Source organism: Rhinoraja longicauda, chromosome 31 (genome assembly GCF_053455715.1).
Source record: "Rhinoraja longicauda isolate Sanriku21f chromosome 31, sRhiLon1.1, whole genome shotgun sequence".
Classification (NCBI taxonomy): domain Eukaryota; kingdom Metazoa; phylum Chordata; class Chondrichthyes; order Rajiformes; family Arhynchobatidae; genus Rhinoraja; species Rhinoraja longicauda.
This window is the reverse complement of record NC_135983.1, coordinates 23,191,439-23,210,640: the sequence shown is the minus strand read 5'-3', so window position 1 is coordinate 23,210,640 and position 19,202 is coordinate 23,191,439. Positions and strand designations below refer to the sequence as shown.

General features: G+C 40.3%; 1 protein-coding gene across 1 annotated transcript; it reads right to left on the bottom strand.

Annotated features, from left to right (window-relative positions):
* Positions 1 to 1,908: 1,908 nt before the first annotated feature.
* Positions 1,909 to 11,180, bottom strand: mymk (myomaker, myoblast fusion factor). Its single transcript, XM_078426144.1, has 5 exons — positions 11,046 to 11,180; positions 10,642 to 10,756; positions 7,397 to 7,545; positions 4,294 to 4,410; positions 1,909 to 2,052 (listed from the first exon to the last, which is right to left on the bottom strand). Exons 1-5 carry the CDS (start codon positions 11,178 to 11,180, stop codon positions 1,909 to 1,911), a joined length of 660 nt encoding a protein of 219 aa, XP_078282270.1.
* Positions 11,181 to 19,202: the final 8,022 nt, after the last annotated feature.

Sequence of the window (19,202 nt, the reverse complement as noted above, 5' to 3'; positions counted from 1 at the left end):
TCTGTAAATGGATGGAAATTTGGCAAATGAAATTAAAGCATCATTAAGTGCAAATAGTTATGTATTGATAAAATGGAAAGATTTAAGAGTAAAGTTAGGTCAGAGGTTAAAAGAGATCTGGAATAATATTAAACTGAATAATCTTGACCAATCACAAAATAAAGATGACACTGAACAATATATTCATAAAATATTACAATGCAGATCCTACAGGTTAGATTCTGTGCTGGAAAAAAACCCATACAAGCTCTTGTGACATTCTGCTGACATTGTAGTGACTTCAATAAATGTTCCGGCCCTTTACTCTGTGCTTTGCTAATTTTCTGCCAAATTAATGGCTGATGTTTGAATGAACCTATATAAATGAATGATAAGGATGCCCATCTTCAGGTTCAACATAAGTGCCCACTTGACACAGATATTGTCAAAGACAAGCTCAACATGAGTGTCCACACAATGTGAGTGCTCAAATGGTGATCAATGAGAGTTGCATCACAGAATCGGCTGGAGGGGCTTCACAACGAATCTGATGTCCATCGAAGGATGTGATTGTCCAAAAGATGTGCTCAACGAGAAAGTAGTTTTCCTAATTAGCTTTTATTTTCGATCTCCTGAGTTATGGAATTAATTTTAAGTCATGCAGAGACATAAAACATTCTTATATTCATTTGCAAGTACAAATAAATCCATGATTTGAGGATCATGTTTAAAAGTCGAGAAATAGGTAAAAGTATCAATTTAACGTATCTCTACTTTATTGCATACAAGACTGAAATATTAACACTTATCACAACATTTTAAAAAAATGAATTCAATCCTGATCTTTGGTGCTGTCTTTATGGAGTTTGCATGTTCTCCCTGTGACCGCATGGATTTCCTCCAGGTGCTCCGATTTCCATGCAGTATCTCTAAACTAAACTAAAAAACTGCTAAGTGGTTGCCAGTAGTTTTACTTTTAACCTTGTTATATCTAGACCTGCAACTCTATTCTAATCTAAGTAAGATTTATTCTATCTAATGGAATTTAACTGTTAACCCATCTAATATTTCCTTTTTACCTGATACACAGATTAAAAGGAATTAAACGAGTAAAAGAGAAAAGAAAAAGCTGATAGGATCAGATATAATTGGTGGCAGAAGGCTCATCTGGAGCATAAATCCTGCATAGATCACTTGACTGAACGGCCTGTTTCTGCACAGAAAATTCTGCATATCATCGCTTATTGAAAGTGTTTATTTTCCAAGTAGCTATCAATATATGTAGTCAGCGACTCTTAGCAGACTATTTCATTCCAACCACTTAAATCAAGCCCAATCCTGAATTCACCCAACATCCATAGATCACCGTATAGTAATGATGGTGATGTTTCCCTTCATCCAATAGTATTGAGCAAATTGTATTAATGTTAACATCTACATACACCTTCAGCAGTGCATCAACAGATAAATAATTTAAGCATAATAACCAATTCTGTATCAGCTTCCCTTAACTCTTACTTCTATTTGGCAAAGAACAGATATTTTTTTTAATGTATATGTGCTATATCAAATGGTGCAATTACCCATTGAACATATTGAAAGCTTCTTAGGAATGTCTTGGAATATGCTCACAGTAACACAACTCACCCTTTAAAGCGCCTATTGCTTTCCTTTCTTTATCTTTGTAACACTCACTATTTTTTAAGTCTCTACATTTACAATCAATCATTTGTTTAGAATAACAAACTCATAGTTGATAATGTGATATAACAGTAAGATTTCATGATATATTTTGAACACTTCAAATCAGTTTGGAGGTATGATACAGAACTCTAATGTCGTATCATTGCGTGCATATACAGTGTCATTTAAAAAGGAATGGATTGCAGAAATATAATGTTATAATGGAAGACAGGATTTTTACCATTTTCAAACGCAGCAGAGTGTACAGCAACTTAGTTTTATTGGATTTCCACCACTTCCTGCTTGTGAGTTCATCTTCGGAAGAAGTAAGATAAAGGAGGCAGCCAGGCTGCAATGGTAGAAGCTGTGTACGTAACTATAATCCCATTCCTATGATGAGAAGAGAGCAAGCCTGCATCAATTATTCTGAGACCTGCTTCCTAATGTTATACAAAACTAACCATTTTAAATTAATAACTAATTTGCTCTATGTATCAGAACAAGTTGCATTTATGTAGTGCCTGTCAATTACTTTAATTATTCAATACATAAAGTTAACATTTAGCACATTATACATATGCTGGCTCTTTGATAAAGCTCTAATTAGTTCTATCCTTCTGACCTTTCACAATTGCCCTGTTTCTATTACCCTTGCAATACAATTTTAGGTGACTTCATTTATGCCAGATGCAAGCTGGGAGCCCAGCCAGATGTGTTAGTATAAACACGTTGAAAGTTAATATGAAGGTGTAATTAAGGGGTTCAGCAAATGGGATGAGACAGGATCAAAAGACATGACACTCCAAAGTTTAAAGATGTCAATCTTAATGATGCGGAATACAAGTGGCTCAGAGTTCATTTTGAGATCAAATATAATACCGAGGATGCAAAAATGCTGGTTCAGGTTTAGACTATTACCGGGGAGAGAAACAGGGTTGGCTAAGGAGCATGTGTTTCTGGAAGAGACCAAGGACAATAGCTTCAAACTTGCTAATATTTTGAGGAATTTCTTTCTCAAGTAATAGATGCTGGATTCTGGCAAGAATCCCTTCAACTATGGAATTTATCTTTATTTCATCTAACTGATAAAATATTTTAAAATATAATTCCTCTAAATTTTATACATTTCAGAATTCACTTTTAAACATTGTGCATCATTATTAAATATTTCAAACATAGCATCAACCTAATTGCCCTTTCAGATGTGAGATATTGGATAGTATGGGAAAGAGATAGTCAAAGAAGAAAAATATTTTGCATGATTATTTTATTGATGGAAAGCTATCCATATGAGAATTTATCTGATTGATTCATTAGGAAGCTAACAGTAAATTCTGGGAAAGAATTCAGCTATAAAATGAACAAACGGCAAACCTGAAATCAATCAGAAGAGTGTTGAACATAGTACAGCACAGGTATGGCCCATGAGTTCTGTGCCAATAATGACACCACTTTAAACCGATCCCATCAGCCTGCACATGGTTTATATATTTTCATTTATTTGTTTGTCTAAATCGCTCTTAAATGTTGCTCTTGTATCTGCTTTTACACAAGGATTGCTGGTGTTCTAGGCACCAACCAAGTTCTGTAAAAACTTTGCCTCGTAAATCTCATTTAAACTTTCTTCCTTCCAACTTAAAGCCATGCCCTCAAGTATTTAACTTTTCCACCCTGGGCAAACGACTCTGAATATCTACCTCTTTATACCACTTATAATTTTATATATTTCCAACAGATCTCACGTCAGACTCAAATTTGTTGCATCCATTTGTCCAACCTCTCCTGACATCTAATACACTCCAACTGTGGCAATATCTTGGTGAACTTCTTCTACATCCTCTCCATAGCATCCACTTCCTTCCTGTAACATGGTGACCGGAACTGCATGCGATGCTCCAAATGTGGCCCCAAACCAAAGTTTTATACATCAGGAGCATGACTTCCAATTTTTATACTCATTACCTTGCCAATGAAGGCAAGAAGATAGGTACATGGATAGGGAAGGTTTTAAGGGATATGGGCCAAACACAGGCAAAAGGGACTAGTTTAGGTAGGCAAATTGGTCGGCAGGGAGGAGTTAAGTCAAAGGGACTATTTCTATGATGTATAGCTCTAATGGTATCTGCCTCCTTTACCACCATATTTACCTGCGTTGCCATTTTCAGGGAGCTATGGTCTTGCACCACCCCAAATCCGTCTGTACATCAAAGTTCTTAAGGATCCTGTCATTCTATACAGTCCTCAATGAGGTAGAGGTGAATCGAACTGTACCCTTGTTTATGGAAGGACCACTCAGAAGCCTGATAATGGAGGGCAAGAAACTATTCTTGAGTCTGATGGTAGGCACTTTCAAGCTTCTGTACCTGCTGCCAGGTGGGAATAAGGAGAAGAAGGAATGACCGGGATGGGACAAGTCTTTGATTCTCTTGGCTGTTTTTCTGAGGCACGAAGTGTAGATGGAGTCACTGGTGCTAAGTCTGGTCCTATACTCTACAGTTGTATTTATTTTTTAAATTCAATGCATTTTTGAATAACATATCTCAACATATTTGACCAACCAGCACATCAAAACCAGCAGGCAACCAACAAAAATCTTCCCTTGAAAAAATGAAAATGAATCCTCAAACATACCTCAAAGAAGAATCGAAGCATCAAAGCAAGAGCTCCAAAGCAGAAGCCAGGGCCGATTTGTTGTGTGTAGATGCTCTTATCTGGGTAAAGGCCTTTTTTGTCTTTCATCTTTTTCAACTGAAATTAAACACAGTAGTCATTCAGCATCTAACTCACACTTGAGTATGTCCTTTAAATTAAACATTTTTAGTAAAATACGTCATCCTCCCTTCAAATTATTTTTTGCTTAGCATGATCATTTCACGGCCACCATCCCCACTTTTGAAATTGTGATTACAACAGATTCTGGCTCACTCTCTAAGTGGTTAGGGAATATCTGCAAATAAGAATGAACTAGAATGACATAGAATATGCAGCATAGAAACATACCATTTGAGCCATTCAGCTTTCTGATATTTCTTTATTACTTTATATGTATATTCACCTTACATTCTATATACAGTTTATACACATTATATTTACACATTATATATATACACCCTTACATTCATATCTAGGTTCTGCTAAAATACATGTTTACAATTTGTCCAAACTAGATCCTGTGGAAGTGGCATCCACATTACTCTGATTAAAAATATTTACAGAATTCATCTTTTTTTTCATTTTAACTTTTCAATTGGATGGCGTTTCCTATTGTTCTTCAACAGGTAGAATTACAATGTCGACTTTATCTAATTCTTTCATTGCATGTGTTTTCAGATTGGTTTATTGCCACATACATCAGGGTGCAATAAATTCCTATTCCACCTGAAGCTCACAGAGTAAACAGTATACAAATAGTAATGATAAATATAACAATAAACACGAGTGGTGGAATTGTGCAACATTCTAGTGCAAATCCGATTGGTGTGAAACATGTTCCAGTCCACCAACTTAAGGCAGTCCTGCAGTAGACTTTGGCCTCCTCAGACCACTACTCGATTACTCTTTCCATTGGTGCCTAATGTTGCCGTCTTTGGCTGTAAACAGACAGGTGCAGTGCCTGCAGGAATAGCACCAATATATAATCAGACTGAAATGAGGCGATGAGGCGTTATGCATATTTGATGGTGTTGTAGCAGTGGTCAAGGTTATTAACACCCCACATGGGGTACAAGACATGTTGATGGTATTTGAAGAGTACATTGGTGAGGTTATCTTGCTTAAGGTCACCAGCAATAAACAGGGCATCAGGGTTTGCTTTCGCAAGAGAATCGACAACTCAATATAATTCATCCAATGTAATCTTTGTGCCTTATTGGGGGTGATATGTACCACTGAGGTGAATTCCCTCAACTGATAAAAGGAACGGAATGTTATGAACGGTATTCTAGGTCATAGAAGCAGAATTGTGTAAAGGCCATCACATCAGTGCAACATGAAACATTGATCATAAACCATACGTCACTGCCTTTCCCTTTGCCTGAGGATTGGATACAGTCGATAGGACAAATAGAGAACCTTTCAGGTAGTATAGTAGGGTCAGGTGAGTCGGGATGAGCTATGCTTTTGTAAAACAAAGAACGCAGCAGCTCTTCAAACTTGGTCTCAAGTAATTGAATGTTAGCTGGGAGTATGTTTGGGGGAGGAGCTGGGATCCCTAATGTTTCAGCCACACCGCAATTAGATCACCCTTTTCCTTCCGAAATGAAAACGAGACTTAACTTGTACCTTACTGATAACTATAACCTAGTAGCTCTGGTGTCTTAAGTCTGTAATCTCTATATCCATTTTATTATATGGCCAATAAGGCCTGGACAGATTGCTCCAAATATGATGTAATTAAGGGTTGAAGGGGTGATACAAGTTTAGCTCTACACTCCAGTCTCCCTTTCGCACATGGTTTGCTTTCCTTTTATGCAAGCAATTTTAGTGATTTGTGTATTTGTACCTATACACATTTAGAATCCCTTTTTCCAAGCAAGGTACAATCTATCTTTTTTAATCACATTGTTATCAAATTACTAGAACAAAATAAATACTTATGATGTTTGCAATGTGACAGAGATCACTCAATAAAAATATAAAGTTTGTAGCATTTTATAAGTATCAGTCGTCCACAGTTAAATTTTTCTCTAACTCCATTTTATAAGCTACGGATTCAAAGCACGAAAAATATTAACACGCCACCAAGTGGAAGTGATTCTTTGAATATTTCCTGATAAAGTGAGTTTCTGTTCGGTACTGAGCTTCCTAAGGGGTCTCTTTAGCAATTTAACCCACATAGAAGGTAAAAGTGTAATTCAATGCAATCTCACTTTCAAACATGAAGTTCCATAGTGGCATTAGCAGAAGCTCAGGAAACATAATTAATTCACTAACTAAAAATTGTAAGGGAACTAAAATTCTCTGTAATAACGGAGCATGGAGAAAATAATATTTAATCGTACTATGCATAAGTAGAAAAAGTTAAAGAATTTCTGCTGAATGTCTCATTTTATTTGAAAATCAAAAGTGACAGACAACAGGAACCCTAAGCTTCCTGTGCCTATTACTTGAATTCTCCATCCAACTCTGTGGCCTCCTGCACTGTTATAACAAGCTTGAGGAAAAGTATCTCATCCACCATTTGCACACGTTGCAGACTTCTAAACTCACAGAAATCTACACTTCCGATAAATTGTTTTCAGTGTCTATATTTTAAAGAAATACAATTTTAAGTCATACATTTGTGATATTGGCTTGTTTTCTTCTTTAATTCAGTTTAGTTTAGAAATACAGCGTGGAAACAGGCCCTTCGGCTCAGTCCACACCGACCAGCGATCCTTGCACATTAACACTATCCTATATACACTAGGGTCAATTTTACATTTATACCAAGCCAATTAACCTACAAACCTTTGGAGTATGGGAGGAAACCGAAGATCTCGAAGAAAACCCACGTGGTCATGGGGAGAACGTACAAACTCCATACAGACAGCACCTGTAGTCGGGATCGAACCTGCGTCTCTGGCGCTGAAAGCGCTGTAAGGCAGCAACTACCGCTGCGTCACTGCACCGCCCTTCCATTTTTCTCTCTCCGTTCTCTCTCCTGACTTACTACTTGTAACACCTCACACTTCCAGCTATAGAAACAGCTCTAGAAATTTGTACAAAGTAAATGGGTAATGGCGATTCTACATACAAATTTGACAGTTATTATGAAGACAGCTGTTCCAATTGGTCCAGAGTAGACTCCGTAGCCCCATCGATCTTGATAAATGCGCACAGTCATTGTCAGCACTCCAAATATAATCAAGGTAGACCTTTTTGGTTCCTCAAATTCAGCCAATGCTAAATAGCAAAGAAAGCAATATTTACATTTTTATGAATACATATTGGTTCACAAATTACAGTTAAGTAGGAAGATGCAATGGTAATTATGCACAGCGCAATTTTTAAAAATAACACTTTAGGTAATCTCCATATCTCTTGGTAACTCTTTGATAGATCAATTTTGTGAGAAATATCTTGTGCACTGTTGAAATTTTAATCCTTATATATACAGTCATAGAGTCATACAGCCCTTTGGCCCAACTCGCCTACACCAACCAAGATACCCAATTTAAGCTAATCCCGTTTATCCACATTTGGTCCATGTCCTCTAAACCTTTCCTGTCCGTCCATGAAGAATCCATACCTAGAAATGAATACTGAACAAAATATACAAATGCTGTCTGATGCAGGAACTTGACCAAAAATGCTCGCAATTTCTTTCCTCCTACAGATGCTGCTTATCTTGCCAAATTCCTCCTTCGGTTTGTTTTTTGTTAAAGATTTCAGCATTAGATTTCTCCACAAATACTACACCCTCAGCAAATTCATCACTTCCATTTTTGGTAAGGCCCTTACCTCAGTAAATACCTTACCCAGGTATTCAGTCGCATACTGGAAACTTAAGTAAAAAAGTCACAGAGTCCTAGAGCTGTATAAAACCAACACAGAAAAGAGCCCTTCAACATACCTTGACCCTGCCAACCGTGATGGCTATCTATCCTAATCCCATTTGCCTGCATTGGGTCCATATTCATGACTTCTTTCCTACTCAAATACCTGCCAAATCCCTAAGTATGAAGTTGCATTGCATCATTGTATTTGTGTTAACTATTTTTCTGGTTAAGCCACGTGGATATTTTCAAATACAGAAAATACAGCTTTTCACTCCAATTTATAATTTTATAATTCTTTTCTGAAATGCATTGATTCGTCCTGATCTGTACCTTGATGAGCCCATGAATTGCATTGTTTCATGCTTTATGGTAACCTTTCTTCATGTGAGATTATTATTGACGCAGTCTCTGGATGCTTTCAAGAGAGAGTTAGATAGAGCTCTTAAAGATAGCGGAGTCAAGGGATATGGGGAGAAGGCAGGAACGGAGTACTGATTGTGGATGATCAGCCATGATCACAGTGAGCGCTGGCTCAAAGGGCCGAATGGCCTACTCCTGAACTTATTGTCTATAGTCTATTGATTTGGAGTTCAAACCTATTAAAATCAGTCACACACATTTTCCAGTTTGGGGGGGGGGGGGGGGGGGGGGGCAGTGTTCATTATTAGGATTAAGCAAAGTGTTTGCTTTCCATGCTAAAAAAATTAGGCCAATTGGCATGAGCCAAACCTGCATTAAAAGTGCAGTGACAGTCCCCAGAGTCAGGAATAGCTTCTTCCGCTCTGTTATCAGGTTCCTGAATGGTCCTTCCATAAGTTGCGTACATTGGACTTTGCCTATGGAAGTAATGTGCTACAGTGCAGAGAACTATATTCTGCAATCCGTATTTTCCACTTTGCTCTGCCTATTGTACTTGAATTTGACCTAATTCTATATATATATAGTATTATCTGATGTGATTGGACAGAATGCAAAACAAAGCTTTTCACTGTACCTCAGTACACATGGCAATACTAAACCTAAACTTAAAATGGAGATTGAACTTAGATTTGTAAGATAGTCTTTATGCTTTGGATCAGTTTTATCCAACAAATGGTATAGGAAAGGATGGGGATTGTGATTAACCTGAATTTGAAGCTCAAACAATTATTTTTAAAAGCATGATCTATTTACCATATAGAGGCAAAACTGCAATATAAATATGCTAGAAAATACTGAGCATTAAGTAAAACATTCCCCCCTCAGCCATACACAATAACAATAGGTGCCACAAGCAACATGATAGCTGCACATTTGGACTGTCCTATGGGTAACAATTTTGACAATTAATCAACTATATATTGCCAATCAGTTTTAATAAGAATGCAGTGCAACATCATCATGTGTAGATGCCCTTGATTGCAAATATATCTGGTCATTGGGATAAAAACTAAATTCATTTTCAAACTTGCTAGGGATTATGTATAGTGACAATGGATCTATTTCATATGTATTCAACTGAACCAAGAATTATAACCATCTACACCAAATTTTCTTCAGATACCATTAAATTTACATATAAACTCCTCTAAAAATACATTCACCATGTCTACACACACTCTTCAAAAGCACATTTACTACATCAGTAAATGCTCCATGAAGAAACAAGCCTAGTTTATCTACCTACAAACCTTCACCCTTTCTACTCAAGGACTCCCTTCTAAAAGAAATGTTCATATGAACAGCCAAACTTCCTCACAAACCCACTTCAATACTTCTATTCACACACTCCTTTCAGAAATACATTTACATCAAGACACCAATTTCCTTCAGAAATAAGTTCACAATATACACTCAAGACTCCCTCTTAAACATTTTAATGTCTACGCATAGACTCATTCAAAAACACATTTACCATGTCTACCTGTAGCTATTTATTCACAAAATGCTGGAGTAATTCAGCAAGTTAGGCAGCATCTCAAGAGAGAAGGAATGGGTGACGTTTCAGGTCGAGACCCTTCTTCAGACTGAGGGAAGGGTCTCGACCCAAAACGTCACCCTTTCCTTCTCTCCTGAGATGCTGCCTGACCTGCTGAGTTACTCCAGCATTTTGTGAATAAATACCTTCGATTTGAACCAGCATCTGCAGTTATTTTCTTACACTTATGTCTACCTGTAGAATGCCTGCATTATATCTACTTCAGGAACATATAGCATAACCGCATAAATGTTCACTTCTGGAATATTCACATGTGTATACAAACTCCATTCACAGACATCTTTAGACATCAATATAGTGACATATTTTCTTAAACAGTTCTGCAATGTTACATAAATGATATATTTCTGATTATGCAAAATTAAGATTTTTTTTTATCAGAGTCTGGTAAGTATTGAGATGCAGGAAAAGGTAAAGTTAATTCTGTCTTTCTATTTGCAATGCAATGCCACATTGTGTGCTGGTGCTCTCTTAAGAGCCATTTATTTTATTCTGGAGTTTGTGAATCAGGCCACCACTTACCTAATAAAGTGACCCACATGGATAGAGCAGTGCCATAAATGCTGAAATACTGCAGAACATCATGCCGCATGATACACAAAATTGTCAAGCCAGGACCTTCGCAAGCATGGAAAAACTGTGCAGTGAAAGAAATGCAGATTTAATATATAGCAAGCATTTAAAAAAAGAAAGGAGCAAAATTTAATCCATGAATAGAATAGATCAAAATTAAACACATGCCACTCAAGAGATGCATCTGCACTTCAAATAGCCGTGAACTGTGGTTTAGTCACACCTTCATGGCTCAGTATTAAGAAAACAGAGAAAGGTCCACTGTTGCCATGTGGCCTATGGTGGCAACAGGACTTCAGCACTTAGCATATAGCCTGATGGGTAAATAACAAAAATGTACAAAATCTGCTCACCGCAATAAAAAACATTGTGAAGAAGTAAACCATTGCCTCCATGTGGAATCGCCTCTTCGCTGCAATTGTGATGATGGGGAGGAAGACCAGGCTGCTGATAGTTGGAAGGAGAAGTTTGGCAATCGCAGCCCCCATCTGAACATCCACAGAGGAACAAGAATTAAAAACAAGTATGCATCATTAAAGGTTTCTTGTCTCTTGAGCACAAATAGGTTGAGACGAACTCTACCGTGTTGATTGCTGAATGTTATAACACAGCTGCCAAGGGACCTTTAAAGTTTAAAAGTCCAACACGCAGTTCACTCTAACACGTCATTGGATCCTAGCAGCTGTGCTCACCAAGTCCATAAATGGACCAGAAAACCAATGGCTTGTTTATTGGAAAATATCAGAACATTTGTCATTGTTTCTAATCCTACTTAGCATCTGCTACATTAAGATTCAGTCCCTCACACAGTGCTAACACAGTTTTTCATGGTAACATGGTTTTTAAAGTACAATACATTTCGATAATAATAAGAACGACGTTTTAGATTAAATGTACAATTAAATCAATTCTTCCTCTTTCCAAACAGGATTGCAGACTAGAAGTTGTTTTAATATCAAAAATTATTCCTTAAATTTGTCTAAGATTTCCAATTTGTGTAGAAATATATTGAAAATAAGCTAGCACTAAAGGTTAACATGGATGTGGTTACTTCTACAAGAATCAAGAATAATGTAACACATTAAAAAGAGCTGGTATGAGCTGTGATCACACAATGTATTTCAGAATAGCATATGTCTGGAAGAGCAGCTGGTTGCAGTTGTTTGGTACTCAAATCCAGCAGCAGTTCACACGAAAAAGAGCTAGAGTGACTCTCACACCACCAAATGCAATCCCAAGCTTTCATCATACCAACTGCTTCTACACCAAGCACCACAGTACAGATTTCTCAAAAATTAAAGATCTAAGATATTAACTCTGTTTCTCTCTCCACAAATATGGTCTATCCTGCTGAGTATTTCTGGTATTTTCTGGTTTTATTTCAATTTTCCTTAATGTACAGGGCTTTTTTCCTTATTCTTTTTCAATTAAAAAAATGAAATTAAACTTTCCTACCCCAAATACTCATATAGCAGTTCCTACCCAGCAGAATTCCAACATTGATTATTCCAATTATCTTTAGTTTAGTTTAGTTTAGTTTAGTTTAGTTTAGTTTAGTTTAGTTTAGTTTAGTTTAGAGACACAGTGTGGAAACAGGCCCTTTGCCCACTGAGTCCACACCGATCAGCGATCCCCCCCACATTAACACTATCCTACACACTTTAGGGACAATTTTACAATTAAACCAAGCAATTAACCTACAAACCTATACCTTTGGAGCGTGGGAGAAAACCGGAGATCCCGGAAAAAAACACACGCAGATCACGGGAAGAACGTACAATCTCCATATAGACAGCACCTGTAGTCAGGTTCGAACCCGGGTCTCTGATGCTGTAAGGTAACAACTCTTCTGCTGCGCCACCATGTCTCATAATCATAATCATCATAATCATAATTTATTAGCTAAGTATGTTTTGCAACATACGAGGAATTTCATTTGCGATACAGCTATACCAATAAAAAGCAACAGAACACACGAAATACATTTTAACATGAACATCCACCATAGTGACTCCTCCGCATTCCTCACTGTGATGGAAGGCGAAAAAAAGTTCAATCTCTCCCTTCTTTGTCCTCCAGCGGTCGGGGGCTTCTAACCTTCCATTGACAGGACGATCTTGACTCCCGTAGCCGGTGGCGGGCCTTCCTCATCTGGGCGATCAAGCTCCTGCATCGGGGGGGAATCTCAGCTCCCCCGCGCCGGGCAATCTACCCTGCGTCATGGCTATCGAACCTCGTGCGGCTTTAGAGCTTCCCAACTTTGGTATCAACCCAAGACTCCTTGATGTTAAAGTCCGCAGGCCGCGGTCAGAGCGTCGATCCCAGGCAAGGGATCGCAGGCTCCGATGGTAAGTCCACGCTCCACGGCGAGGCCAAAGATACTAGAGGAGCAAGATAGACCACTCGACTCTAAAAACCGTAGTAGGTCTTGGGTACATTTCAGCGCCTTTTTAGTAAGCAGACTCTGTGTGCTAGACTGGGCAGTGTTCACAACTTTCTGCGATTTCTTCGTATATAAAATGTTTGCAAACAATTATTTTTGTTCAACTTCTTGGATAAGTTGATAGTTGACATTTATAACTATTTCTTGAAGAGTTGCTGCTTCGTGATCTTTAAACTTTGGATGTTACTGATTGAATATTTGCACTAGAGATCCACTCTGTCTGTATCAGGACAATTGATCATATTTAATGAACTGTTCTTCTTTGCTTTCTCAGTTAATTTTAATTTCACCTCCACGAGCTGTATCTCTTTTTGTTTTATTTTTTTAAGTCATGGAAGCAGAGATTAGGCATTTGTAAACAATAGAACCCAACTGTATCCACAATATAATTGAAAAGACATTTAACTTTATACTTAGAGTCAAGAAAATTTGAATTGGTGAATTGATTAGCTGAAAACCCTTGACAGCCACTAAAATGACCAATGCTGCCTGACGTGGCACAGAAGCATGAATCCAATTCAAACAGACATAGTGGTGGAGTAAATCACCGGGTAAATCACCGGGTCAGACAGCATCTCTGAAGAAAAAGGATGGGTGATGTTTCAGGTTGGGACCCTTCTTCAGATAAGGGGGGGGGGGGGGGGGAGGTGAAGAGCTGGTATAAATCAGGACCTGATCTTTTCATTGGTTAGCTGATATGCGAAACAGTGCAACCCTGTATATCTCGCACATAAAATGATGTCAATCTTACCATGAATGACAGAAATAAAAAGTGTTATCCCTGTTTATGAAGTTCATTTTTGAATGATTTAAAATTGAAGGGGGGTTGGTGCAATATACTGCTAACCCACAAATGTGTCGTTATGAGATATTCACATTTGAAAAATCCATGAATCACAAAAAAAACAAGAGGTGCCTATGTTATTTGACCAACTTATCAGTTGAATTTAAATATGACATTTTTGAAGGTTGTAGGGTAGTGGGTAAGGATCGTGGTTAATGCATGTAACTCATTTTTCACAAAGGTGAGGGTTAGCACTATATTGCACAGACCCCTCAATTATATGTTAAATTCAAAACTATACTATGGTAGTAATGTACATTATTCACATCTAAAGCTAGCACTTCTGTATCAGTTGTAGGTATGTATGCATTACATTTTATTACACTAATATAGAATGAAGAGAATTAAAAAAATATCTTGACATGTGTTCATAGTTATTTTATTCACAATATTAGGATTTCTGGAAATAAGTTTGATGTCACTGATTGCGAATGTGTATGGGTAGACCCTAATGAAATGTATGTGAGAGAACAATGATCATGATAGGGGGAACCATGTGCTGAGAAGTGGGTGCATGACTGATTTTATATATATATATATATATATATATATATATATATATATATATATATATATATATATTATGGCGAGTCTGGAGCTTGTTCTTTGTTAAAAAGTTTATTGCGGGTAGCAATATTCAATTACAAAGTATAACAAACGAGATTACAGACAACCATTAACTCAAACTGTTCGCTTCGAAGTTCTCTTCCCACTGACTGGTATTGGGCGCCAAAACCACCACCTGACCTTGCTGGCCAATCCGAGGGTTCGACTCTCAGGACCAATCCCTATGGTCGCTACATGACCCCCCCCCCAGAACCCGAGGTACGGAATCTAGCAGGGAGCCGGACTTCGCGACCAGAACGAGTAAGGAGAGGGGCTGCAATATGGCGAGCCTGGAGGCTTGTTCTTTGTTAAAGAAGTTTATTGCGGGTAGCAATATTCAATTACAAAGTATAACAAAGGAGATTACAGACAACCATTACCTCAAACTGTTTGCTTCGAAGTTCTCTTCCCACTGACTGGTTTTGTGCGCCAAAACCACCACCTCCCCTTGCTGCCCAATCCGAGGGTTGGACTCTCAGAACCAATCCCTATGGTCGCTACAATATATAAGAGAGAGAGAGAGAGAGAGAGAGAGAGAGAGAGAGAGAGGAGAGAGAGAGGAGAGAGAGAGAGAGAGAGAGAGAGAGAGAGAGAGAGAGAGAGAGAGAGAGAGAGAGAGAGAGAGAGAGAGAGAGAGAGAGAGAGAGAGAGAGAAGAGAGAGAGAGAGAGAGAGAGGAGAGAGAGAGAGAGAGAGAAGAGGGAGAGAGGGAGAGAGGGAGGGAGGAGGACGGGAGGGAGGGAGGGAGGGAGGGAGGGAGGGAGGGAGGAGGGAGGGGGGGAGGGAGGGAGGGAGGGGGGGAGGGGGGAGGGGGGAGAGGGAGAGGGTCGGCGTGGAGGGAGCGAGAGAGAGAGAGGAGAGAGAGAGAGAGAGAGAGAGAGAGAGTGAGGAGAGAGAGAGAGAGGGATGAGAGAGAGAGAGAGAGAGAAATCACACGAAAGAAACTATATATATATATGCATGTACATAAAATCATAAAGGTCGAATCGCCTTTATGGTTTATGTACATCTGTACATCATGTGAAAAATAAGATGAAGAGAGAAATAGAGCGTTGCTTCAAATCAAAGCTGCTTGATCCATGAGAAGGAACTTTGATATATTTATCTCTATCTTGCCTCTCACACACAAACACACACAAACACACACACAAACACACTCTCATATATATATCATATATATATGCTCAAATTTGTGCAGTTTCCCTTGTATATTTATATATATAATAAGTTACATTTGTGCAGAGTGTGTGTTTGAGCAATACAAGGGAAACTGCACAAATGAGGAGGCTGGGGAGGAAGGATGGGAGGGAAATGGGCAGAAACAGTAAGAAATAATAAAATCAGAGAAATTAAGCAGGGGGATAACATTTAAAAGTAAAAATAACAAAAAAATGTGAGTTGATAGATGAGATATATTCTGCATTTTAATGGTATCATCACACATACTGTTCGCCCACAACACTGATTACACTGCGAGAGGCATAGCGAATGGTGGGTTTTGTCTACTAAAATGGCAGACGTTCCGCTCCTTTGCGTACTACACTTCAGTATACGTGATTTTGATGGAGTGGTTCATCTTGCTCCTCTAGTATCTTTGGGCGAGGCTGCCATCGTGGTACCACCGCTTCTTAGACAATCCTTGGGAATCAAAGATGACCTGGTTCTTTGTCCAGTTTGGTGTTTTCTGAGATGGCCAAAGAGGCCAAAGTGGGAACTATAAACTCTTTCACACCTGGAGGCCAATTCTTGTACTACTAACCTAAACTAACCCTTCAAATTTCAACCACTGCATTGCCTGTCATTTCACTCCACTGCGGCATGAACGCTGCATCCACTTCAATATTAACCATTCCTCTATTATCTATCATGATGTTATATATTCCATTGCAGCTTTTCTAAAGCTACCTGCTCAAATACTAACATTATCAATCATAACCAAGAGAAGCTACAATACTGGACTACCGTATATGTGTGCTAAAGTGCAGAGGGAGCATGTTATTGATATTAGCAGACAATCCCACAATAGATCATATCAAAGCATTAGAGTCTAGCCACATTGTCATAAATGGTGGTGGACAACAAAGCAGATAAAGAGAGGAGGCTCTGAGAACGTCTACATCATCAATGATGGCAGAGAATAAAACACCAGTGCAAAGTCAACACCAGAGCATTCGCTTAAGCAAAAATCTGCAGATGCTAGTTAACTGAAACAGAAACAAGAAATCCAGAAGTATTCTGCAAACTAGGCAGCGTTGATGGAGAAATAAATGGATTTTGGTTATAGCGGATGGGACCTATCGACATTCACCGCCAGGCCAGGCTGCCAATGCCACACCTTGCCCAAACATCCTCACCGGCCGCTTCCAGGCTGAGCTGCCAACGCCACACCTGGTCCGCACCGCCTTCTCGGATGCTTCCAGGCTTGACCTTCTGCCTCCACCGCCAGCCCACGACTCTGGGCTGTGCCTTCCTCTGCCAATGGCCCTTGCCTGCACTCCAGCCGCCCATGGGCCACACCAATGACTCCGCAAATCCTTGTCTCAACTCACCTGGGTTCCAGACCAAGTCTGCAGAAGGGTCTCGTCCATGTTCTCCAGAGATGCTGCCTGACCTGCTGAATTACTCCAGCATTTTGTATCCTTCTATGTATTAACCAGCATCTGCAGTTCTTTGTTTCTACTACTTATACAATGATGCCCTCTTACTCGGTAATCTCTTACTTGGTTATAGCGGACAAATGGCAATAACGGACACCATTCCCCCCTTCCCCTTCCCCTTCCCCTCCCCCCCCCCCCCCTCCCCCCTTTGCTCTGTTATAATGAGGGTTTACTGTACTTTCAAATGAAGCTGTGCACTGCACTCAATACTCACAAAATTGTCTCTTCTACATTGAAGAAATAAAATCACAGATTGGGGCAATTTTGCAGAATACACCTGTTCTGTTTGCAAGTATGACCGTGAGCTTCGAATTGGCTGCCACTTTAATTAAATATCCAATGGATCTCTTAGATTTGCTGTCCAACACGATTCCAACAAAACTCCATAAAGCTTCTGGGTCTCTGATGATGCTGGCCGCCTTTTGGAAACAGCGACTCCTGTAAATGATGGTGGGGAGGTCAGAATCCATGATGAACGGGGGAATTGTTCACCACTTTTTGCAGTCTTCTTCGCTCCTGGGCGTCCACGAGACAAGGAGCCAGAAGGCAAGGAGCAGCCCCTTCAGATATTGGAAGAGGGGCTGCAACCTCAGACACACACATATATATATATATATATAATATATATACACGTGGAACACAGACTCGTCCAGCCTGCAAAAAAGTGGCAGGCGGCTGGCGAGTCTGTGAACCAAGACAGATACAGGTTGTATGGGACTCCTAATAATTTATCGTTTATCGTTCAGCTCCCGAACCCATACAATGTGCGTTTCAGAAGCCTGGCGTTTCAGTGCATACACCACGTCCACAGCTGTCACTGTCTTGCATTTTGCATGCTCCGTGTAGGATGACACGGATGAATCCCGGATGACATTCTCAAGGAAAACCTTCAAAACTCCACGCACTTCCTCATAGATTAGGCCAGATATCCGCTTGACGCCACCTCGGCAGGCCAAACGACGTATGGCAGGTTTGGTGATGCCTTTTGGATGTTGTCACAAAGAACTTTGCGATGCCGCTTTGCACCACCCTTGCCCAGCCCCTTCCCTCTTTTCCCTCGACCTGACATTGATACCAAATCGCCGGGGACTACTGGGCGTAGTGCCCTCCACCCCAGGTCTTCGATATAAAGTGCCTTCCGCCCCACGTCTTTGATGTTAAGTGCCCTCCGCCCCAGGTCCACGATGTAAAGTGCCCTCCACCCCAGGTGCCCGATGTAAAGTGCCCTCCACCCCAGGTGCCCGATGTAAAGTGCTCTCCACCCCAGGTCCCTGATGTAAAGTGCCCTAAACCCCAGGTGCCCGATGTTAAGTACCCTCCACCCCAGGTCCACGTATAAAGTACCCTCCACCCCAGGTCCACGTATAAAGTGCCCTCCACCCCAGGTCTTCGATATAAAGTGCCCTCCACCCAGGTCCCTGATGTAAAGTGCCCTCCACCCCACGTCTTTGATGTAAAGTGCCCTCCACCCCAGGTTTTTGATGTAAAGTGCCCTCCACCCCAGGTCCCCGATGTAAAGTGCCCTCCACCCCAGGTCCCTGATGTAAAGTGCCCTCCACCCCAGGTTTTTGATGTAAAGTGCCCTCCACCCCAGGTCCCTGATGTAAAGGCGTTGCGTCGACGGTCAGCCCACTTGTCGACGGTTGGTGTTCAAAGAGGCGCCTCGCGGCCGTCACGCGGCGCGGAAAGAGCGCGAGTCGCCAGGGCAACGCGCGCGCGTGGCGCCCCCGCCCGCCTGCCGGCCGGCCCGCGCAGCCGCAGAGAGGGCGGGGACGGGCCCGCGCAGCCGCAGAGAGGGCGGGGACGGGCCCGGCACAGTCGGGCGGGAGGCGGGTTGAGGGGAAGGGAGTTGGGGGAGGAAGATGGGGGTGGGAGGAGGATGCGAGTGTGCGCCCGCTGCGCCAGGTATAAAACAGCCTGTCAAATGTACGGTGGAAACTATCGCAAACAGAGGAGTGAGT

What these genes read in the sequence shown, in the direction of transcription:
- mymk (XM_078426144.1), bottom strand. Translation starts at nt 11,180, where the DNA reads ATGGGGGCTGCGATTGCCAAACTTCTCCTTCCAACTATCAGCAGCCTG. An exon ending in CATGTGGGTCACTTTATTAG is followed by an intron (nt 7,546 to 10,641) that starts GTAAGTGGTGGC and finishes TTTGCTATTTAG; the next exon opens with CATTGGCTGAATTTGAGGAA. An exon ending in TGCTTCGATTCTTCTTTGAG is followed by an intron (nt 2,053 to 4,293) that starts GTATGTTTGAGG and finishes TTCTCATCATAG; the next exon opens with GAATGGGATTATAGTTACGT.